The 25,922-nt window shown below is 41.1% G+C and overlaps 1 protein-coding gene across 1 annotated transcript in view; it reads left to right on the top strand.

Annotated features, from left to right (window-relative positions):
• The window catches only part of ELOVL2 (ELOVL fatty acid elongase 2), an 82,546-nt gene extending 56,868 nt beyond the window's left edge, over nt 1-25,678 (top strand). Inside the window, exons 2-8 of the mRNA XM_075270854.1 lie at nt 896-959; nt 3,974-4,161; nt 15,279-15,356; nt 17,554-17,725; nt 19,928-20,052; nt 21,657-21,791; nt 25,216-25,678. Coding sequence (XP_075126955.1) covers nt 896-959; nt 3,974-4,161; nt 15,279-15,356; nt 17,554-17,725; nt 19,928-20,052; nt 21,657-21,791; nt 25,216-25,341 — 888 coding nt within the window. The 3' untranslated portion in view covers nt 25,342-25,678. The remainder of the gene's footprint in view (nt 1-895; nt 960-3,973; nt 4,162-15,278; nt 15,357-17,553; nt 17,726-19,927; nt 20,053-21,656; nt 21,792-25,215) is intronic.
• The last annotated feature ends 244 nt before the right edge of the window (nt 25,679-25,922 follow it).

Genomic DNA, 25,922 nt, shown 5'->3' with positions numbered 1-25,922 from the left:
TGTATGTAAGTCTAGGTAAGATTAAGGGTAGTTCACATGGGGTTCCACGTGAACACATTCCGTCACGGCTGCCGCAACGGGATGCCGGTGCAGTGCACTGTCAGGCAGTGGACTGCTGGACACAAGGGAATGTGTGTGGAAGTGGAAAGTGGCACTGCCGCTTGGTGTTTACGCCGTGTCCGCCCACATGTCTATCTGGTACAGAAGTGCAGGTGGAAGTAAAGTATCAGGGGCATCAAGTGGTGGTGTCATCTGACGTCAGTAACACTGAATATGAGTGAAGTGAGGCAGGGGGTTGTAAATCTGCACTTTACCAATGTATTTACTATGTACATTAACATATTTCTATGGTGGTATACAATTACTATTGTAATGTTTATTATATTTGTAATATTTAAAGGGGCTCTATCACTGGGAAAAGTCATTTTTTAACTAATCACATCCTTGCATAGCCTTTAGAAAGTCTATTCCACACTTACCTTTAGTATGTAAATTGCCTCAGTGGTTTCTGAGTAAGTCCGTTTTTATTAATATGCTAATGAGCTTCCAGCCAGTACAGGAAGTTCCCAGCAGCCTCCTCTCTCCTATTATCTCCTGTGTGTGTGAGGCAAACAGGAAGCTGAGTCATCATCAGCAGCAGCAGCCTGTGCATAGGAATCATCAGCTTGAGGTGTGCACGATCTATCGTGGACTAGTCTAATTAGCATATGAATAAAAACAGACTTATTCAGAAACCACTGAGGCAATCTATATACAAAAGGTAGGTGTGGAATAGACTTTCTAAAGGCTATGCAAAGATGTGATTAGTTAAAAATGACTTTTCCCAGTGATAGAGCCCCTTTAAAATAAGAACGTATGTACAAATAGAAATAATATGTTTGTGGTTTTCTTTCAGGATCACATTCAAACATTAGACCGAGAAGTAAATGCTTTTGTGGATTATTTGTTTGGTCCAAGAGGTAAGTAAATTATAAAAGGTGATATTTAAAGAAATATGTCAGTCTTTGCAAATGTGAAATTTCTACAACTTATCATCTTATATACAGGGAGAATTTATTAATTGATTTGCGCCTGTTTTCTAGCATACAAAAGTGGCAAATTTTTGCACAAGTCATATTTGTGGAAACACATGCCATGTTCTGTGATTTGTCCCCACTCATGGCACTTTCAATAAAGGGAGCATGGCTTATAGGAAAGGGGTTGAGCATCCTATGGCACATTTTCTTTTATTTACCGTATGCAAAAACTGATGTAAATTATAGCGCTAGTCTATGCCAGCCCATAAATAGTATTTTCTTTTTTTGGCACACAAACTGTGAAAAGATGTACAAAATGATGTAATAAATGACCCCAGCACACTGCAGATTATGGGTGAATTCACACTGAGTAAACGCTAGCTTATTCTGAACGTAAAACACGTTCAGAATAAGCGGCGTCTAAAGCAGCTCCATTCATTTCTATGGGAGCGGGGATACGAGCGCTCCCCATAGAAATGAATGGAGCTGCTTTAGACGCCGCTTATTCTGAACGTGTTTTACGTTCAGAGTAAGCTAGCGTTTACTCAGTGTGAATGCACCCTAAGACTGACATATAAAACACCAGTCTTAATAAATCACGCTATCCCCACCACTACAATTTTTGGTATGGTGTAGGTTTTCATATATACATTTATATTTTTATACCTGGATGAAAATACAATTTTTTCTAAATTTGTATTCTGATTAAGAAACCTTGTCAAAAGAGATATGTGCAAAAGTGATATGCTGGGGCAGATGTACTAATCCTGTCTAATATATAAACTTTACAACCCCCTTTTCCCAGCTGACAGACATGGTAGACTATAATGGGTCTGTCAGATTTCCATCCTCATGCCATTTTGCTATAGCAGACAATACAGCAGAGCATGCTATGTTATTATAACCAGCATTTTTGAGTGGATATGCAATAGAGGCTCTATTAGGTGCCTTTAACAAATGAGAATATACAGTCCTATGAAAAAGTTTGCGCACCCCTATTAATCTTAATCATTTTTAGTTCTAAATATTTTGGTATTTGCAACAGCCATTTCAGTTTGATATATCTAATAACTGATGGACACAGTAATATTTCAGGATTGAAATGAGGTTTATTGTACTAACAGAAAATGTGCAATATGCATTAAACCAAAATTTGACTCAGTATCAGCAGATTCTTGAGAATAATGTTCAAGAATCAGTGACGAAGTTGAAGTTACGCCGGGGATGGATATTTCAGCAAGACAATGATCCAAAACACCGCTCCAAATCCTCAGGCATTCATGCAGAGGAACAATTACAATGTTCTGGAATGGCCATCCCAGTCCCCAGACCTGAATATCATTGAACATCTGTGGGATGATTTGAAGCGGGCTGTCCATGCTCGGCGACCATCTAACTTAACTGAACTTGAATTGTTTGTCCAAAATACCTTTATCCAGGATCCAGGAACTGATTAAAAGCTACAGGAAGCGACTAGAGGCTGTTATCTTTGCAAAAGGAGGATGTACTAAATATTAATGTCACTTTTCTGTTGAGGTGCCCATATTTTTGCACCGGTCAAATTTTGGTTTAATGCATATTGCGCATTTTCTGTTAGTACAATAAACCTTATTTCAATCCTGAAATATTACTGTGTCCATCAGTTATTAGATATATCAAACTGAAATGGCTGCTGCAAACACCAAAATATTTAGAACTAAAAATGATTAAGATTAATAGGGGTGCCCAAACTTTTTCATAGGACTGTATCCTACAAAGGTCTCAAAAAGTAACAGACATAGACATCAATTACGCTAGGTTTCCATTCCTCGGGTCCATTTGCACAGCTTAACTTGTTCCTGTAAGGGTTTTTACTGGCTTGTATCCACCTGGCAAACTGATCTCATCACAATGGGGTTTTTTGGTCATTAGAAGCCATGATAGAACATTCCCCAGGTTGTAGTGCAACTCCATTTACTTATATTAATGAAGAAGTTGAAGGGTGACACAGCAATCTGGTCATGCAAAAGCAGTCACGGCCAAAGTGGCTGTTCGGCCCTAGCCTACTAGGAAGCTGCTTAGCCACAATGACGGAAAATGGGGTCTGGGGATGGCAAGCTGCTATGTTTCTGGGCCGCTGGTCAGGCAGTGGATTGCTGGACACCAGGGAGTGTGTGTGGAAGTGGAAAGTGGCACTGCCGCTTGCTGTTTAGGCCATGTCCGCCCACACGTCTATCTGGCACAGAAGTGCAGGTGAAAGTAAAGTATCAGGGGCATCAAACGGTGGTGTCAGCTGACAACAGCAACATTGAATACTAGTGAAGTGAGGCAGGGGGTTGTAAATTTGCTCCTGTTCACTTAGTAAAGTCATAGCCAGATCAGAATGGTATTCTCTTAATGCAATTCTGATCCTTAAAAACTAAAAAAAACGTTGAAAAATATTACCAGATTGAAAATCCCTACAACTAATGATATTGTTGTTCCTGTCCAAATATCGGGGTGTTTAGCTGATAATAGTAATAAAAGAATAGCTGAAATAGTTACATCTGCTGAATTTATGATGGGAGGGCTTTCCTTGCCCCTGTCAGTTAGTTGATGTCTGCTGTACATGTAATCACATAGCAGTCAGTTATCAAATGCCATAGAGAGGTACAGTGAGAGGACTCCGCCTATGAATATGCTGAATGACACAATGATGTACTATGATACACTAACATAAGTCCGTATATTCAGATGACAGTATGATCCAAGTATTTACATTAGAAAAAGAACTTCCGTTGCAACGTATTTCTCTTCATTTAATGTTCTAATAAAAGTGAATAATTTTTAATGATCTGTTTCTAATTGTATTGTGGCAATTCACTACAGATGAGTGTCTTACATGGTAAGGATGAAACCACAATTTAGTGCTTGTAGCTCTCTGACTTACAATGAGCTATCAGTATTTCAGCTTCTCATTGTTGTCTGTATCTTTCCAGATCCAAGGGTTAGAGGATGGTTTATGCTGGACTCCTACCTTCCCACTCTGTCTTTGACTATCCTCTACTTAATTTCCATATGGTTGGGGACCAAATATATGAAGAACAGACCAGCATTCTCTCTCAGGGGTCACTTAATTGTTTACAACCTTGCAGTCACTTTGCTTTCCCTGTACATGTTGATAGAGGTAAGTGGCTAAACCTATTTAAAGGGAGTCTATCCTTGGCTATAGTGATTTTTAACTAAGCATATCTTTGCATAGTCTTTAGAAAGGCTATTCCAGACATACTTTTTATTCATTGATCGGTCCTGGCGTTATTGAATTAGCCCGCTTTAATTGATATGCAAATTATCCAGCATGGAGCACCGAAAGCCTTATCGATATTCCCTGAGCACCGCTTGTCTGATCCTATGTAAAGAAGGGGAAGGTGAGAGCCAGAGAAGGCTGATGACACAAGTGGTGCTCAGAGAACATTGCAAAGGCTTCCGCTGCTCCATGCTGGATAATTAGCATATCAAGAAAAGCAGTATAATTAAAAAATGCAGGCGCCGATCAATGAATTAAAGGTATGCCTGGAATAGCCTTTCTAAAGGCTATGCAAAGATATGTTCAGTTAAAAATCGCTATAGCCAATGATAACCTCACTAACAATGTTCTTATTGTAAAAATGAATGTAATATTGGTGACCTCAGTGCTCCTTAAAAAGCAAAGAGGTTATTTTTTGCATGTTCGTGGTGTTCATAGACTTTAAGGTTTTGTCTGCGTGAGAGGTGGAGTTGAACGTAATACACTGTATTTATCTATACTTGAGATCTGATGTTACATATAATAGCTGGGACACCCATTCTCCATGACAGCTACTAACTGTCCATTTGCACTACTAATTATCATATGTGGTTTTATGGGGTACAAAGCCTAAACAGATTTGGGGGCTATAACGGTCAGTTTGTGATACTCCTAATATATAAGCTTTCAGGACATATTTACATGTTTAAAAACATGATTGAGGAAAGATTTTATTATGTATAAGAGTGAACGCAGACGGACAACAGACGATGGAGCCCTGCCTGCATTCTATGGTTAATCTCTGTTCCTCTCTCAATTAATATTGGTAGTGTGAACCTACCCTAAGAAAACAGTATTATGAAATAGTGTATCTCTTTAATTCATGTTCTACAGATATGAAGCTGCTTGAATTCACACAGGACACTTTGTAATGTTAAGATTCTCAATGTCGAGTTCACACAGTAATTTATGTGCACTAGAGTTATTATGAGATGAATTTTCCAAAGATCTTACTGTGCTTTTATGAGAATCTCAACATGAACAGCAAACTGGACAAAATGTGTTACAATTCTGTGTTGTGTAAAAGACTTCATTTAATGGTCCAAGCATTTTTTTCACAATGACATGACCCGTGGGTCTGTTTTAATTCAGTATTCTTTTGTTCAGATAACACATAGAGCATTCTGTACTTGCATTTTAACCAAGTTAGGGAATGAAGGCAAGTGGAAATAGAAGCATGTAGTATTCCATTTTACCAAGCAGACAAAAACCCTCCTAAGGCTAAGGCCCCATGTAGTGGGTGCAACAAAAAAATCAATGCGGGTAAAACCGTGGCGGAAACACATCCCAGTTTTTCTCACCGCACTTTTCACAGAAAGTCAACAGAGTTTTCCACTATGGACTTTCTGCTTCAATCAAACCTTGAGGGTGCGTTCACACGATGTAAAATTGAGCGTGATCTGGCACGTATACAGCGTGTCAGAGTTTGAGCGCTCAAAAAGATCCCATTGAGTTCAATGTGAGTTACGAGCATATACGTCGCGTTATTATTGCGCCCATGATTTTGCGGCCGTTGGGCTGGTAGAAGGAACCTTTTCCTTCCATCATATACTGTGAACATTGCTGTTAAAACAATTGGACACTAACTTTAGTAGTCTTGAATTAGTGCCTGATGCCCAAGGTTGTTAGGCAAGGTTGGCCATTGGCAATGTAGCACTTGTAGTATTGCAATATTTTTATACCAGAGTTTGCACCATTAGACTGTTTGATTGTTTTTGTCTAGAAAAATTTCTGATAATAGAATTTCATGATTTTTCCAGTCCACACAAAAAATTAATACTAAATATCAGTATCTAGGGGAAAGGTCTTGCCATTATTTGCAGAGCTAGGAACATGGTCCATCTCACTGTAAGTTCTGTGCCATGCTGGCAGTCATCTTACCTCTTCACACACCAGATCTGGGCAGGCTGCCATATATAGTATTCATTTACTCTTACATCAGTGATTTCTCTTGTACAAATGGACACATTCAAGGACAATGCAGGTCAGCAAGGAGAATATGAGATGTGATAACTAATTTCCAGCAGGAAGGAACTATACACACAATACAAGATATAAGGACATTTATAGAGCATTCCTAGTATTTGTTTCTATAAATCCCAGAGCTCTTCTCAGGGGGTGAATCTAGAAGCATCTTACAATATAGTATTTTCTTCTATGTGCAAAGAACTGAAGGTAATACCCACAAATACTTCATTTTATCCTACATAAAATCACTAATGTAGAGTGTCCATTATATACCCTTAAAATGGGGGACTTGGCACACAATAAATGAGTATTATATATTTGCTATACAGTATTTTACCTTTAAAGTATAATTCTCATTTTACTTGTTTTACTATTGTGTAGAAGAGGTTTGATGAAAATTTTTGTAATATACTTTATTAATCTCTTTTTACTTTTTAGGAGAAAATAGACTTTAAATTTCCCCCCAGCATATTAGCGCTCCTAGCTGTAATATGTTCAGTATGTACGGCTATGGCAGTCACAAAGAATGAGAGGTCACTTCAGCTGTATCTCCAGTTTTATAGCACCCAGCCAATTGGCTACAGCGAATGAGACTGATGTGATAACTGCTGAGTGGGAGAAAGAATAATAGAAAAAAAAACCCACCAATTGCATCAATGAAGAAGTGTCAGTGAATATATGCCAATGTCAGGTAGAGACCTCTGAATGCCTTCGCACTCAGCACCATACCATTTCGTCACACATATAGTGATAGTATGGTGCTGTTGTGCCCAGGGGTGAACCTGCCCCTTTCGCCGCCCGAGGCGAACGACAGAAAGCCGCCCCCCCCCAGGAGGGGGCAGAGCAGAGGGGGCGTGACATAGCGAATGGGGCAGGGCTAAGTGAAGGGGTGGGGCTTAGCGGCTTTCGCAGGCAGAGAGCAGGCACGGAGAGGACAGCTGCTCCAGTGGCCTCCCCGATCCACCGCTCGGTGCTAAGCCAGTCCAGGACAGCTTGTCCTGGACTGGTTTAGGTAAGCAAAAATGCCGCCCTCCCTGGGGCCCTGGCATAGCGCTTCAGGTCGCCTCATGGGAGGCCTGGGTCCTGATAACATTACACAGCTGGAACCCAAGCAGAAAAGAAAAGAACTCTAATTGACTTTTGGAAGGCAGATTTTGTTGGAATAGTTTTCAGGTGCCATGTCATATTTGCAAAGCTCCTAAAGTACCAGTTGTATGGAAATCCCAAAAAAGTGACCTCATTTTAGAAATACACACCTCTCACAGAATTTATCAAGGTGTATAGTTGCATTTTGACAGCACCACAGATTTTATTAGCACTGGGGTGTGAAAATGAAAAGTTTTTCTAATAAACATCTATTTAGCTCCAAAATTTTAATTTTCACATGGGACTAAAGAAGAAAAAGCATGGCAATACCCCGTATTTGTGTGCTCAGAATAGAAAGAGTGTTATTTAGCTTTTGGTTAGTTTCAGATAGTTTTCAGGTGCCATACCACATTTGCAGATCCCCTAGAGTGCCAGTACAATTGAAATCCCTAAAAAGTGACTATTTTAGAAAGTACACCCCCCACAGAATTTATTAAAGGGTATATTGAGCATTAATGAGATAGTTTCCAAAAAAAAAAGTGTAGTGGATGCAAAATGAAAATTGGAATGTTCCCAGATATCTGACATTTCAGTTGTTTATTTATTTTTATTTTTTTTCTAATGTAGATTGTGAGCCCCACATAGAACACACAGCGTACATTTTTCCCTATGTCTTTTTTGGAATGTGGGATGTAAATCCACGCAAACACGGGAAGAACATACAAACTCCTTGCAGATGTTTTTTTGCCCTTGGCCCAGATTTGAACTCCAGTGCTGCAAGGCTAACCACTGAGCCACCGTGTGGTCCCGATATTTCAGTTATTTATATATCATGCCTAGCTCGTGGCATTGTGGTTAGTCAGCTCTCCAGTTATTATACTAAGTCATTTTTGCATCTGCCTGGTAATAAGCTGTGCACCTTGTCCATCACATGACCATGGACTGTACATCACATGACCAATGACTGTATATCACATGAGCATGGACTGTACATCATATGACCAAGGACTGTACATCATATGACTATGGACTGTACATCACATGACCATGGACTGTATATCACATGAGCATGGACTGTACATCATATGACCAAGGACTGTACATCATATGACTATGGACTGTATATCACATGACCATGGACTGTACATCACATGACCATGGACTGTACATCATATGACTATGGACTATACATCACATGACCATGGACTGTACATCACTTGACCATAGACTATACATCATATGACCATGGACTGTACATCACATGACCATGGACTGTATATCACATGAGCATGGACTGTACATCATATGACCAAGGACTGTACATCATATGACTATGGACTGTATATCACATGACCATGGACTGTACATCACATGACCATAGACTGTACATCATATGACTATGGACTGTACATCACTTGACCATGGACTGTACATCATATGACCATGGACTGATATTTATCCATTGGGAGTAAGCAGAATGAATGGCAGCAAGCAGAGATTTAGATAACTGTGAGGAATTGAAAGTATATTGGAAAATAGTAGAACTTTTCATTATACAAGCAATGATATTTGTCTCTCAATATTGTTCTGAAACTGTACAGCCCCTTTAAATAGTGTTAGTAATATGTCATCCCATGTTAGGAAAGCCTTCTTGGAATTATATACTGTGATTCTTATATTAAATGAACTGTAAAATATTTCACTATCATGTATCATTTTAAAGATTCACTGTGCATCATAAAGTAATATATTTTCAACATTGATCTTGACTTAGTGTTTTACAAGAATTTCACAATTTATAGTTGATACTATAGAAACTTCCCTAGGTAAAAGTATTTTGTGAACAGGATCCTGATAAATAAAAGTGTCACTAATATGTAAATTGTCTAGACTTGCGGATTTTGCATACACATTTGTCTTGCCCATACTAATGGTGGTCTTGTGTAGAATACATAAGTAGGATGTGCCCTGGTGTATGCGGGTTGTAGGGCTCTGCTGCTGAATGGAAAGAAGCTTTGGGAAAGAGTCACTTGGGTTTGACTTGCAAACACACCAAGTGCCTAATACTTCATATTATGTGGTTACAATCTTGTACTGGTGATGTATTACAGGGTATAAAGTATTCTGGAGAATGGACTGCAGATAGTTGTCTGTATCTTCACTTGCATTAGGAGTCTACCAACTTGATTCTTCTCACACACAGCAGCTTCCCCAGCGCTGTGCCCTTGGATTAATAGTCTGGTTGTTTCTACAAGTAGCGCTATGTGTGCCAAAGGTCGGCAACCCATGAATACAAAGATAAATGGCAGCTCCATTCAGCTCAAGCCCGCCTGCTTTCTTCTCCGTTGAGGGAAAAACTACTATTTTTGCATCAAGTATTCAGAATATGTTTCATAGCTCATAGTGCAGTGAGGAAAAAAATTCTTCACAACTTCGTGACATCAGCTGAGCGTTTACTTCAATGGGCATTGTTTTAGCAATTGTTACATAAATTAATAGTGAAGGTAAAAGACGTTGTAAAGTATCTTATTAGAGAAAAAAATACCTATTTCTCACCCTCAACCACTTCTCTTCCATCCCACTTCACTGAACATTCGCGTTCAATTGAGTGTTAAAAATTTTCTTATGAGAGACAGATTTTCAGTTTCATTTATGGATCAGGTTATAATTGTTGCTGAAGGGAGATGGTGCAGGCAGTGAGGAAGGCCCATACATACAGACACTGCTGCTGATCCTAGTAAGTGTTGTAGAGCTTCATCTCAATGCTAGACATATAGCTACACTAGCATCTACACCAGTTTGTAGATGGCACAGATTTCAGCAATCACTTACGCCAGTAGTAGTGTAAATCTAGTGGAAAAGTGGCAAAGTGTAAAAAATCTGCCCCTTGAGGGATTTGCACATAAACCTAAGTAGAAAATATCTAGCATATTAAAAGTTAGATATCAGCGTGAAGGCACATGAAGAAAGTCTACACACATGCAAATGCATAAGACAATAATTAGACATTGTATAAGAGGTGAATGAACCTTTCAAGGTGAATTCCAAAATAATCTTCAAGTTGTGAACAAAAACTGCATTTTACAGTACCAGCAAAGTGAATTCAGGCTTATCCCATCCACATATTGTGGGAAAAAAAATACTGTGATAAAGATGCGTTTTCAAGAACGCATGTGTTTTTAAAAATGCAGCATGTCAATTTTACGTGCCAAAATACTTGTATTTTACCAATAGATTTAACACAGAAAAAAAAAAGCGGAACAAAAATGCAGGCAAAACTCAATAAAAAATGTTGCGGGAAAAAAGAGGTGTTTTTTTTAGCTGCATTCCACAACATGGGGCCTGTCCAAAAAATCAGAATTGATTTTAGCAGCAGGACAAGTGCAAAAAAAGGAGTTTGATAAAAGAGGTGTAGCTATAAGAGGTGCAGAGGTAGCCAGGGCCAGCTCCTGACTTTTGTGAACCCTTGGGAGCATCAACTGAAATTGGGTGTTTTTTTTGTTGAGGCACACGGCCACTTTAACCATGGAGCCAATGGTGCACTGGCATCGGGCCCTACGGTAGCAGGAGCCCTGTTGGTACAGCCTGCATAAGGTGTCCTACCGGGCTGCCCTAGTTGCATAGAATGATGAAGCAGGGAGCCATGCACTCCCTGCTTCACCATTCATCCTCTCTTACCCTGGGGCTGCAGGCGCTATGTGATAACTTACACTTACATCGCACCTGCAACTCTCTGAAGACTCTGGACCAAGACAGTAGGGAAGCGAGGAGAGGTGAGTATTAGTGTTTTTTTTATTTATTATTTTTGTGTGGTAGGAGAGGGACCTTAAACTGTGGGAACAACTGCAAGGGCACTTTAATGGATGCCTGGGTGGCACTTTATTTGCAGAGGACATATGTAATACGTCCTTGCTACTAATGCCAATTTCTCAGGATCGGTTAGGGATATGAAGATGATCTTTGATTTATTTTAAAGATGATATCAAGTTCACCATGATAGCCCATATAGATCCAAAGCAATTTGCTGATGAATTCAATGTTCGGCATTGAGATCACAATGGAGATCTCAATTCGCGACAGCGTTTTTAACAGTAAATTGCTGAGAATCTGTAAGATCTATCATAATGATCTTGGTATCATTTTAAAGGTGATTCTAATCTTTAAAATGAATCCAAGCTCATCTTCATAGCCCTAACAGATCCTGAGACATGGGGCTCCAGAGTGTCCTCCCCTCTCCTGCCTCAGTCAGCATCTTGGAGTTGCATAAAAGAAGAAGGAGGGGAAGGAAGGAGCTGCAGACTGCAGAGAGGATGATAAATCATCATTATGTGTGCATACCCTGTATGTGACGGGTTGGGGGGTAGCGAGGACTTCTGTCCAAGCTATCCCCTCTCCTATCAATCAGAAAGCATACTATACTTTTAATAATGTCCCATAGCGACCCCTGCACACAGTATAATGTCCCATAGCGTCCCTTGCACATACCTCCCAACTTTTGAAGAATCGAAAGAGGGACAAAATGGGCGGCGCGCGTAGCGCACCGTGGAAAATTTAGCCCTGCCCACTTTTGTGTTGACTCCGCACACTCATTAATTTTTGATGTGCCCACACACAGTATAATCCTCCTACAGTCACCCGTAAATTATATGTCTCCCCTCTATCTCTCCCCCAGTTTCATATACACCCTTCATCTGCCCCAGTTTCATGTCCTCCCTCCATCTCTGCCCCCAAATTCATGTCCCCCATCTCTGCCCTCAGTTTCCTGTTCCCCCAATCTCTGCCTCCAGTTTTTTGTCCCCCCAATCTCTGCCCCCAGATTCATGTCCCTTCCATCTCTGCCCCCAGATTCATGTCCCTCCATCTCTGCCCCCAGATTCATCTTCCCCACATCTCTGCCCCCAGATTCATGTCCCCTCCATCTCTGCCCCCAGATTCATGTCCTCTCCATCTCTGCCCCCAGATTCATGTCCCCACATCTCTGCCCCCAGATTCATGTCCCCACATCTCTGCCCCCAGATTCATGTCCTCTCCATCTCTGCCCCCAGTGTCATGCCGTCCTCTCCTTCATCTGCCCCCAGTTTCACGTTCCACCTTAGTGTACACATTACACTTACCTTCTCCTTCGCTCCCTCGCCGCTCTCTGCGCCTCTCTCTCTCTCTCGCTGACACAGTTGTAGACGCGATGTGACTTCATCACATCGCGTCTACACAGCCAGTAGGCGGCGTGCAGCGGCGTATGTGTTCAACTCAGATCTGCATCCTCTGGACGCAGATCTGAGTTGAAATCGGGACATACCTCCCTCCAACCGGGACCGCGGGACAAGTCACCCAAATCGTGAATGTCCCGCAGAAATCGGGACGGTTGGGAGGTAAGCTTGCATACAATATAATGTTCCATAGCAACCCCAGCACACAGTACAATGTCCCATAGCGGCCCCTGCTCACAATATAATGTCCCATAGTGGCCCCATATAATGCCCCATAGCTCTGAGAAAATACTGCATGCTTGCTGTTTGCTCCACAGCTGTACTGTCTTGTTTAAAGCATCATGTGAGTATGGAACAGTAAAGCCATGGTCATTTTAGAACTTACAGCACCATAATTTGAAACCACCATGATGCTATGAATTCAGCACAGACAAGCCTATAGTCAGGCCAGGATAAGTTCCCATCACACAGATACAGCAGTGGAAAACTCAATTTTAAAGTAGTTAGAGCTTATGTCTTCATATAAGCCTTCAACAATAATTGCTTTTAGATTGCTGTACTGTTACAACTTTTTTCTTGAAAGATTGTATATTCAAGGGGTCCCTCTAGTGGTCGGAGTTATTAATGACTGTTGAGGTTGTACACTTATCATTTAAATTACTACTGAGATTTTGCCATCAGGAGATACAGAACTGCTGGTCTGAGGGATCAGTTTGACCAAGTAATCCATGTCCATGTAAGCCACTTTGCGCTTGACTTAGTTTTATTATTTTTATCATATATACATTGTAATTTTTTTTCCATCTAAATCTGTACTGTATCTGTACTAAGACTATCTCTACACACTTTCATGTTTTTGTTTTATTTTAATGTAGATTGTGAACTCCATACAGAGTCTTTTTTGGAACATGTTATGGAAATCCACACAAACACGGGGAGAACATACAAACTCCTTGCAGATGTTTTTTTTTTTTTGCCCATGGTGGGATTTGAATACCAGGACTCCAGCGCTGCAAGGCAGCAGTGCCAACCACTGAGCCACCATGTGGCCCCGACTTTCATGTTTTTATTTTGTCCTTTCCTTAGTCATTAAATGTGCGGTTTCTGAGTCAGGGTCCGCGGGAAGTGGTTTAACAGTCCCTGGATAACTCCTGGAACAAACTTTCAGGCTGATTTACAACTAGATCAATGTTCAACTTTGATCTTGTCATAAATCAATTTGAGGCTGCAAAGACTTTGCTTGCTGGTTTTAATCACTTCTGTATATGAGGCTCCGGCCTTCTTAAAGGACCAGTAAAAATGGATATTAATGACCTATCTACAGGAAAGGCTTTGAGTATCAGATTGGTTGGGGTCTGACACCCGGCCCCAGGTGATTAGGCTGCTGGAAGTAATGCAGGTTATACGGCCAGAAGCAGCTCTGTTCCTATTCAAGTGAATGGGAGCAGAACTTAATTTCTTTAGTGCCACTGCTATAGTATGGAGCTGGAAGCTGTATACAGTGTACGGAACGGAAACAGCTGATCGGTGCAGGATCTGGGTGCTGGACCCTGGTCAATCTGATACTGATGACCTATCCTTTGGGTTTTTGACAACCTTTTTAATATTTCTGACAGGTGACTATGCCATTCTGAAACTGGCACACAGCTCAGCTACAACTAGTGCCAGTTTTCTGGCATAAGTTGTAATAAATTTGGCTCAGCAAAGGTATCCCTGCAGCGGTCTGCCTTTATTTCTGTAATATCTCTCCACTTTTTTGAAAAGTGACAGCAAATTTTAAAGTCTAAATTTTTCTGCACAAAAATAAAGGTATGGTTAGAATATCCATTATAAAGGCTGCATTACAGTGTCACCAGCTTAAAAAACACTTTTTCAATGATAGACTCCCTTTAACCCTAAACGATCTTTCATGACAGTACATTCCCTTAATGTAGTTTTCCAAACATACAACTTATTTGATAAAATCTTAAGCAACCATGTAGATAAACCATATGCACAGTTTCTGTGACTTCACCCACTTCCTATGTGCCTTCTATTCTAAGATATGCACCCCCATAGCTCCATTATATTCTCAGGCTACAATATCCAGAGTGGGTTGTTCTTTCTATGGAGCATGTGGCTGTCTGTTTCACTAGTAAGAGCTACATTTCAGAGGTGTATAATGATAATACGTGTGCTGAGTCCAATGTGTCCTATGAAATGCATCAGTGCATTATATTCATAGAAGATGCATGTTCAGACATTCTCTTCTTTCTTCCAACTAACTCTTACAGTCAGAAGAGAAGGGTAGGAAGCTGCCTACATATGATGGGGTATGCTTACAACACTTGTGTGCCTATTCTTCACGGCCCAGCACACAACTACAGTCGTATTTATGGCCTTATTATGTTACTGCTTTACTGATCTTTAGAAAAAAATTTAATGAGGAGGGAAATACAGAGGTACAAGTTTTTGGCACGATCTGCTGTTTTTGGCTTGTACAGACTCAGAAAATGTAGTTAATGTTGATGGTGGGATTGTTTGTAGAAATGATCCCATCACCTGTTAGATGACCACATGATGGTTGTCCAAAGTCTAATATGTATAGGTGACTTTACTTCTGGTCTAAACAAGAGCGCCACCTCTTACATACAGTCATACATACATACATACATACAGTCTCTGTGCATTAATACAACAATATGTTTTGTTTTACAGCTCATTCTTTCAACATGGGAAGGTGGTTATAACTTACAATGTCAGAACCTGGACAGTGCAGGTGAAGCTGATGTTCGGGTAAGACATATTTAATGCATAAATGTTAAATGAATTTTAGTTACGTTTAGGTAAACCATTGTTCTGCAGCAGCAAGCTTGTAGTTTGGTACTGGACAAAAATAAAAGTGGGGCCCTATATACTGCAGCAACGCAGTCACCTTCAGCCTATTGAGCAGGTATTTGGCAGAGCTCTGCAGTGCTGATCTCTAGCATTTCCAAAACTAGGGTCAAAATAATCAGCAGCACAAACCCAAGTTCTATAAACATTATAAGGTCTCATACATAAAAATAGAGCGAACTGCTAATGGATCAGTGTAAATATACCTCAAAGATGTTGTCTAGACCACAAAATGACCAAAACTGTAAGGGCTAGTTCACACGTGAACTGCCCGCGTGGGTTTTGACACAGAGAGAGACGCGGCGAGCCGTGTCTCTCTCTTGTCAAAACCCGCCCGCCGCGACCATCGCTGTCGCAGCTTAACCCTCTGCTGTCGGCTCAAATGAATGAGCCGACATAGGAGGGAGCTGCCGGGGGCGGAAGCCGCGCGGCTGAGCCTGCGCGGCTTCCGCCTGAAGAAAGGACATGTCCTTTCTTTTCTCCGCTAGCAGCAGCTCGCCGCTAGCGGAGAACAGAAGCCCGGCGGTCTCCATAGACCACCATTATAAGGGGAGGTATTGGACGCGAAATCCGCTGTCAAAAACCTCCCCTTATACTCACGTGTGAACTAGCCCTAAAATAGCAAACTAAGTCGAACTAACCTTGCAAACCCTCCCCTATCTTGTGCCACTGTTAGCTGTTCTCTGCACTGTTGGCCAAAAGTATTGGCACTCCTGCAATTCTGTCAGATAATACTCGTTTTCTTCCAGAAAATGATTGCAATCACAAATTCTTTGGTATTAATATCTTCATTTATTTTGCTTGCAATGAAAAAACACAAAAGAGAATGAAAAAAAGTCAAATCATTGATCATTTTACACAAAACTCCAAAAAATGGGCCGGACAAAAGTATTGGCACCCTCAGCCTAATACTTGATAGCACAACCTTTAGACAAAATAACTGCGAACAACCGCTTCCGGTAACCATCAATGAGTTTCTTACAATGCTCTGCTGGAATTTTAGACCATTCTTCTTTGGCAAACTGCTCCAGGTCCCTGAGATGTGAAGGGTGCCTTCTCCAAACTGCCATTTTGAGATCTCTCCCCCACAGGTGTTCTATGGGATTCAGGTCTGGACTCATTGCTGGCCACTTTAGAAGACTCCAGTGTTTTCTCTCAAACCATTTTCTAGTGCTTTTTGAAGCACGCAGACCCCATTATAGTCTATGGGGTCTGTGTGCTTTTATTGCACACCGCTTGCAGTTGCGTTCGGTACTCCGTTCGGGGGATCCCCATGTGGACTCCCCGAACGGAAAACCGAATGCAGATGTGAACAAAGGGTTTCACACTCTCTATCATGCCACATCTGACATACATACACACTCCAGCTCCCTTCCTTCTAGCCCTGTCTCTGCAAAAGAGTGTAAAACCCTGAATAGTAACAGCCCAGTCATATGAGGAATCAAGCCACATCTCAGCCACACCAACTACATCAACGTGCTCCTCCTGGACCGGGGCCTCAAGCTCCCGCAATTTGCTTGCTAGGCTTCTTGTATTTGGGAACATATACTTTAACTTGACATCCAAGTTTTTATTCACATTTTTGGGGGGAGAGGGGCGCAAAACATTGGAAAAAAAACATGGTTTGACCATTTTGATTTTTTTTTCTTCACCATATGGGATAAATATTTTTATATGATTATAGTTGGAGCATTTTCAGATACAGGGACATCTGATATGTTTAGGTTTGTCTTTGTTTGTTTTATTCTTAGACCCCCTAGGGGCGTTTGGACCCTTGGGGGTCTGATCACGCATGGACTATTCTTTGCCTTCTACAACAGACTGCCATAAGCTCAGTAATGTCAAGCCTGGGAGCTTTCAGTAGCCTCCCTGCTGACATGGTAAAAGATCGCTGCCCTTGGGTCTTGATCCTATTGTTCCAAGTGAACGTTTGTGCCATAAGAATTGTTCATTTAAGAAATACTACATCTGTACACTTATAACAACTACTTACGGGCCTTATTCATTGGGGGATGGGTGTGAATGCTTGGTATTTCAAATGCACACAACCTTAACAATACTTTCTTTTTTATGCTTTTTTGTTATCAATTTTATACAGGTGGCCAAGGTGTTATGGTGGTACTACTTTTCCAAAGCAATTGAATTTATGGACACATTTTTCTTTGTTTTACGGAAAAAGAACAGCCAAATCACTTTCCTCCATGTATATCACCATGCCACAATGTTCAATATATGGTGGTGTGTCCTGAACTGGATTCCCTGTGGTCAGAGTAAGTTTCTGTTGGGGGATCAGCTTTGACTAAAATCACTAGCAACTGCAGGATGACTCCGTGGGCCACACAATATTCTTTATTAGAGATGAGCGAACAGTGAAATGTTCCAAGTTCAAAATTCAATTCGAGTAGCCGCTCAGTACTCGACTGTTCGATCGATTATCGAACCACATTGTAGTCTATGGGGAAAAAATACTCGTTAAGGGGGAAACCACTATTCGACTCAGGAGGGTCACCAAGTCCACTATGACACCCCAGGAAATGATGCCAACACCTCTGGAATGCAGCTAGGACAGCAGGGGAACATGCCCAAGTCACTGTATTACGTCAGGATCCCTGTCAGCTTGCGATTTGCGGGAGCTTACTTTTTACCATAGGAATGCATTGACCAATGTTGATTGGCCGAATGCCATACAGAGTACAGCATTCGGTCAATCAACGATGGTTGTGCCACAGGTTCGTCTCAGAGCTGCAGTCACTATTCTGCTGTTACATCAGGTCTTATACTCCAGTCACCTCTAGAGCTGCAGTTACTATTCTGCTGTTACATCATCACTTATACTCCAGTCACATCCAGAGCTGCAGCCACTATTCTGCTGTTACATCATGTCTTATACTCCAGTCACCTCTAGAGCTGCAGTTACTATTTTACTGTTACATGATCACTTATACTCCAGTCACATCCAGAGCTGCAGTCACTATTCTGCTGTACATCATGTCTTATACTCCTGTCACCTCTAGAGCTGCACTCACTATTCTGCTGTTACATCATGTCTTATACTCCAGTCACCTCTAAAGCTGCAGTCACTATTCTGCTGTTACATCATCACTTATACTGCAGTCAAATCCAGAGCTGCAGTTACTATTCTGCTGTACATCATATTATACTCCTGTCACCCCTAAAGCTGCACTCACTATTCTGCTGTTACATTAAGTCTTATACTCCAGTCACATCTAGAGCTGCAGTTACTATTCTGCTGTACATCATGTCTTATACTCCAGTCACATCTAGAGCTGCAGTCGCTATTCTGCTGTTACATCATGTCTTATACTCCAGTCACACCCAGTTCTGCTACATCTGAGATGTAGCAGGGTTCAGCACATACTCGGCTCTGCTGCATCTGAGGGTGTGGCAGAGCACAGCGTGCGCTCAACGCTGTTACATCTGAGATCAGACCAGAATGGAGACTGCTGTGGACCGATCTTAGACTCCGCCTCCTCCGGCAGAACCAGCGTTGATTCAATCAATGCTGGTCAATGCATTCCTATAGGAAAAAGTCAGCTCACGCATATCGCAAGCTGACAGGGATCCTGACCAGATAGAGCCCCAAAGAGCTGTGTGAGTGACATTCCCACCTAAATAAAGGTAATCCCTAGCTAACCCTGCCTGTACATCTATCCCTATCTCACAGTCACATAGTTCACAGTCTCATATGACCCGGATATTAAATCAGTTATTTGTATAAATTGGAGGTCACGTGAATTAGCCAGCCAATTACTTTTTCCGATTTTTTTTTTTATGCCTCCGTTGTCGTAGTTCCTGTCCCACCTCCCCTGCGTAGTTATTGGTGCAAAAAAAGCGCCAGGGAAGGTGGGAGGGGAATCAAATTTTTTTGTGAGTTTGCCACCTGGTGTTCGACTGGAATCAAACATCTCGAACAGCCTGAAATCCGTTTGAACATGTACTCGGTCGAACGCTGTTCGCTCATTTCTAATCTTTATACATTGTCTGAGTTAATCTGAATTTTGTGATGCTACAACCATAGAATTTATTTTGTTTTGACATACTGGGGAGAATTCATTAAGGCTGGTGCTCTGTTTGTCAGTCTTAATAAAGTCCCTGATGGCCATGACATGCTCTTCAATTATTATAAGGGAGCTTGTCTTTTTCCCCAAGTATATTCAACTATACAGTATTATAGAGCACATTAAACATGATAAATAACATTCATTTGTTATGTATATCACTTTTGTAGATTTGGAGAAGAATTATTTTTATATTTTTATATACCAGTTTGTGACTGGTGCAGATGTGATTTCTGGCACGCTGGCGTTTGGCTGGAGCAGTTATCTTACTGACAGCAGCTCTCAATGCTCATTGGTATTTTTATATACAGAATTATATATATTTGTACTTGAAGTCAAAGCAAATAATTCTGAATTGTGCTGCACTTTTTCATTTGTTTAACACTTTTGCAGGTTTCTTTGGACCTACACTTAACAGTTTCATTCACGTCTTAATGTACTCCTACTATGGCCTCTCAGTTATTCCATCCATGCACAAATACCTCTGGTGGAAGAAGTACCTTACTCAGGCACAACTGGTAAGTGAGACCAAATACTGTATATTACCAGGCATGTTTAGCCGCATACAGCGTGAATTTGAGCCTACATTCATGCATACCAATGTTGCCCAGGTTATTTCTTGGCTAGTAAAGTACTTTACAATTTTACCAGATTTTTAGCTTCATGTGCATGAGCGCAGTTGTGTGCGGGTCTGTGAAAAGAAGAATGGACGGTACACAAATCTCATCCGTGTGCAGTCTGTATTTTCCATGGGCCCTATTAATAGAAAAGACAACACCGAGGTACAGAAATGAACAGGAATAGGCCCTGTTCGATTTTTTTGCAGCCATTTTCTGAGAGCTAAAATATTGGATGAATATGGGGCCTGACGGATTCCTTTGACAATAATGTTGTCCGTCGGGTGTCCATTGTTTTTAAATAAAAATTCTTGACAAAAAAGTCGTGCCTGTATTACTTTTCTGTTCAATGCTTTTAAGTGGACACTGAGTTTGAGTATGTGAACACTGATGCAGATGTAACATGTAGCCATAGAATGCAGAATGTGGCCATACATTGTACATTGCATTGGTATTAAAATGAAGAAAATGATCATATGTCCTTGTGGTTTTGACACATTTTTATTTTCCATTGACCATGACATTGATTGCATTTCTATTCTTTAATGCCTATAAGATTCAGCCGTTTGTTCAGCAAACTTTTGGTGAGGCTTTTAAAATGGTGTGAATATTATAAGATTCAGCAAAAATTCCAGCGTTCTACAGTACCTGCAAAGTGGATGGGATTCTGGCTAATCCCATCCACACATTGCAGAATATAATCTGCAGCGCACATGCTGAAATTTCAAAAACCATTGCGTTTTTAAAATCACAACATGTCAATTATACCTACAGAAATGCTCGCATTTTCTGTATAGGTATAACTGAAGCAGAAAGTCAGTAGAGGAAAACTCTGCAGACTTTTTGTGAAAAGCGCTGTGGGAAAATCTGCAATGCGTTTCTGCCTCAGTTTTTCCCACGGCACTTTTTGGCTGTGACTCGATACATGGCCTTACGCTAAAGTCCCATGTTGCAGAAAAGCTGCTTTTTTTGGTGCTACAAAAGGAATGGGAAATACAGATAGAACATGTATACTTCTACCTTCTGCTTGATCCTCACCTTGCTTTGGCTCAAAAAAAATGCAGCAAAATGTGCAACAACAAAAAAGCAGCTTTTCCGCCACTTTCTGCCTTAGCCTCAGACGCTTGAGTAACTGGAAATATGAACATCTTGTGATTCCTGTTGTTACCCAAAAATCCTTAATTACCTTGATCATTTACATTGCATAGTGTACCAATGGGCAGTAGGCTTAACCTTGTAAAAATATAAAAAAAAAAAAAAAAAAACTTGATAGTCTTCAGTAGTTGATACCTTTTTAATGGCTAACTCATAATGATGACAAATTACTGACGTTTCGGAACCTCTTTCGGAGCCATTAAAAAGGTATCAACTACTGAAGACTATCAAGTTTTTTTTTTGTTTTTTTATATTACCAACCCACTGGCTAATACGGTACAAGAACGAACATTTTCCTTATACCTGTAAAAATAGAAATATTCATGGGCCTTTCATATCTGTGTTTTCAGATTCAGTTCCTGCTTACGATTTCACACACTCTGAGTGCAGCAGTTAAGCCCTGTGGGTTTCCTTTTGGCTGTCTCATGTTTCAGTCCTCATATATGACTACATTGGTCATTTTATTTGTCAACTTCTATCTAAAGGTAAGTTATCTAGAAGGAGAGCAATGTGTCTTATTTAAATTGCATTAACATCTCAATCCATGTTTTGGATTATCTCAGTCCTATCCTTACACTGGAACCATCAAAACCTATTTTTTTTTTAATGACAACTTAGTGTTCATAGACAATGTGACGTTGCCAAGTACTGATAGTGTTAGTGTATAACAGCAATTTTGTTCAGTTAGCTATTTATATACTGTATTTCCAGGGTAGATTAAGGAATAACACAAAGGATAATTCATAGATTTGGATTGAAAAAATACCTCTACAAAGGGGCTGGCTGCTTTCGTCATGTCTGCCTGTATGCCCCATATAATAACAATTGTAACAATTTTTTTCCTATATACTCATGATTCTACTTTTTGTTTACTAATATGGAAAGGTTTAGTTCCTGTTTTTGCTGGCAGAAACAAATGGTGCACATACAGTATACAACATGTATTGCCATTCATCTATTCCAAAATAAACCAGTGTGGTCCATTAATAGAAAAACATATGACATGCTGGACAATATAGGAGGACAATTTGAAACGTGAAACAAAACATGATTTTCAAATATATTAAATATTCTATCAATGTTTTTTGGTGGAAGAAATGAAAGCTGTGACGAGGGCACATACTTTAAAACAAGAAAGCTATACACAGGTATCTTCCACAGGTATATGAGGAAACAGGTAGTGATGTACTGTTACCAGTTTTTGCCTGTAGTCTCCCTCTGTTGAAGCCCCCTCACCTAGCCACCCTGCCACTTATACTTTTCACTTGGCTCCCAGCAGTTTATTACTTAGATAACAAAAAGGTTTGGTCTATAACAGTGATTCTCAACCTGTAGTATACATACCCCTGGGGTTAATTAAGAGCCACTGTCCCCACCAAGGATGAATGCCCGCAGGTGCCAGCTTTCCTTTACTGTTCAGTAGTCACCACTCTGTGGGGCTGTTATACTATATGTAAGTGTCATTATATTATATGAGGGGCTATTATATGTGGAAGCAGTGTTAAGGCACAATGGCGGCCTGTATATTATATGTGGTGCACCGTGGGGGTCATTATATTACACATAGAGCACTATAGGGGTCAATATACTACATGGCGCATTGTGGCGGCCATTATAATAAATGTGTGGCTCTGTGGGGGCCATTAAATTACATATGGGGACCATTATATTACACATTGTGACACTGTAAGACTATTATAATACATGTGGAGCACTGTGGGGTCACTATATTGCATGTGGGGATCTGACGGGATCATTCAAGTGAGTGCGAGGGCCATTATATTACATGTGGGAGCACTGAGGCCATTACATAACTCTTGTCATGGGCTTCCAACAAAGCCTTAATTTATTAACACTTATAAGTGATTGCTATGTTTCGGGGTATTTGGTTGGGACGCATTCTTACTAGGGGTACTTGAAAAGGTTGAGAACACTGGTCAATGTAACTCTGTATGTGTCTGTACAGCAGTCCTTTTCCTCCAGAAGGAGCTGCAGGAGGCTCTTTGGAGACAATCCTTATCCTAATATATAGTACATTAGCTGTTTGTGATCTCCCCAACCCCAGCTAAGTGTCTGCAGCCACAAAAGGGTAGAGACAAATGTAGACAGTAAGGGGGAGACAAGGAGTTTACATAGGAGTTAGCGAAGCTTGCCTGCTATCTCTAAGAAGAATGTAATAAAGACAATAAAGCCATAACGTGTACATTGGGACTGTTACCTGTGAACAGTGGGCAATGTATGTAAGCAGGGGGGGAGCATGAAAAATATTTAGCTGGGACTGAGTTGTAAACAGGCCATGGGACAATACACTGTGATTGGTGGGGCCATGTGATGATACACTGTGATTGGTGGGGGGGGGCATGTGACAATACAATGTGATTGGTGGGGGGCCATGTGATGATACACTGTGATTGGTGGGGGGGCATGTGACAATACACTGTGATTGGTGGGGGGCCATGTGATGATACACTGTGATTGGTGGGGGTGCCATGTGATGATACACTGTGATTGGTGGGGGTGCCATGTGACAATACAATGTGATTGGTGGGGGGCCATGTGATGATACACTGTGATTGGTGGGGGTGCCATGTGACAATACAATGTGATTGGTGGGGGGGGCATGTGATGATACACTGTGATTGGTGGGGGTGCCATGTGACAATACAATGTGATTGGTGGGGGGGCCATGTGATGATACACTGTGATTAGTGGGGGTGCCATGTGACAATACACTGTGATTGGTGGGGGGCATGTGATGATACACTGTGATTAGTGGGGGTGCCATGTGACAATACAATGTGATTGGTGGGGGGGGCATGTGATGATACACTGTGATTGGGGGGGCATGTGACAATACACTGTGATTGGTGGGGGGCCATGTGAAGATACACTGTGATTGGTGGGGGTGCCATGTGATTGTGATTGGTGGGGGTGCCATGTGACAATACAATGTGATTGGTGGGGGGCCATGTGATGATACACTGTGATTGGTGGGGGTGCCATGTGACAATACAATGTGATTGGTGGGGGGCCATGTGATGATACACTGTGATTGGTGGGGGTGCCATGTGACAATACAATGTGATTGGTGGGGGGGGCATGTGATGATACACTGTGATTGGTGGGGGTGCCATGTGACAATACAATGTGATTGGTGGGGGGGCCATGTGATGATACACTGTGATTAGTGGGGGTGCCATGTGACAATACACTGTGATTGGTGGGGGGCATGTGATGATACACTGTGATTGGTGGGGGTGCCATGTGACAATACAATGTGATTGGTGGGGGGGGGCATGTGGTGATACACTGTGATTGGGGGGGGCATGTGACAATACACTGTGATTGGTGGGGGGCCATGTGAAGATACACTGTGATTGGTGGGGGTGCCATGTGATTGTGATTGGTGGGGGTGCCATGTGACAATACAATGTGATTGGTGGGGGGCCATGTGATGATACACTGTGATTGGTGGGGGTGCCATGTGACAATACAATGTGATTGGTGGGGGGGGGCATGTGATGATACACTGTGATTGGTGGGGGTGCCATGTGACAATACAATGTGATTGGTGGGGGGGCCATTTGATGATACACTGTGATTGGTAGGGGGCCATGTGATGATACACTGTGATTAGTGGGGGTGCCATGTGACAATACACTGTGATTGGTGGGGGGCATGTGATGATACACTGTGATTGGTGGGGGTGCCATGTGACAATACAATGTGATTGGTGGGGAGCCGAGTGTCACGATGTATAAGAATAGGTCATCAATAATTGACTCCTGGTAAACACCTTTACTGCACACATACAGAAAGCGCCATCGTGTCCTTGCTTTTTTGTAGTAAAGAGTTTTGTTTCTCATTATTTAACTTCATCTAACAATGTAAACTTTATTTTTATTTTAGGCTTACAAATCAAAATCATCAAAATCAGATACAAATGGAACTACAGCCAGCATAGAACTAAAGAACGGATTTCACAAAGACTTGGTGAATGCAAGCAATGGCGCTGTGCACAAGAAACACAACTAGAACATGAAGATGGATTATTAAGAAGAAGTCTCTGTTTGAAGTGATATTTAAAAATGCTTCTAGGCGTCCTCCTAACAACAGAACAATATCTGTCTCCGTTAAAAGCATTTTTTAAATAATTACTACTTCAGATTATTATAATCTTTTGATATAGAGTATGACACAATTATGACAATAAAGGCTTTGGTCCAAATGTCATTATAATAATACTGCAAATGGAAAGTAATTGTAGTCCAGGAAATGCCTTATAAAACCCCAATGACATTCTTTTACATGTTTAACAATTTTTAATTTAATGTAGGACTTTGTACTTACTAAAGTTTAAAATCTGTGAAAATCCTTGTTGTAGACTACTTTCTTATAATTGGTTATTATGGACCTGCAAGTTTAAACTTTCAGACAGAGGGGTTCAAAGAACACCAAGGAGAGAATTCGGATAGAGCCAGTTACACGCTGCACTTCTAGCAATGACTTGTCCCTGGTCTCATATCACACAGGACACATCACCTTAGCCTGGATCAACAAGCGTAGTCATTGCTCAAGGTTGTCCAGTAGCCCACATGAGTACAAAAAAAGATTTT

Source organism: Leptodactylus fuscus, chromosome 4, assembly GCF_031893055.1.
Source record: "Leptodactylus fuscus isolate aLepFus1 chromosome 4, aLepFus1.hap2, whole genome shotgun sequence".
NCBI lineage: Eukaryota > Metazoa > Chordata > Amphibia > Anura > Leptodactylidae > Leptodactylus > Leptodactylus fuscus.
This window is presented reverse-complemented; position numbering and strand designations above follow the sequence as displayed.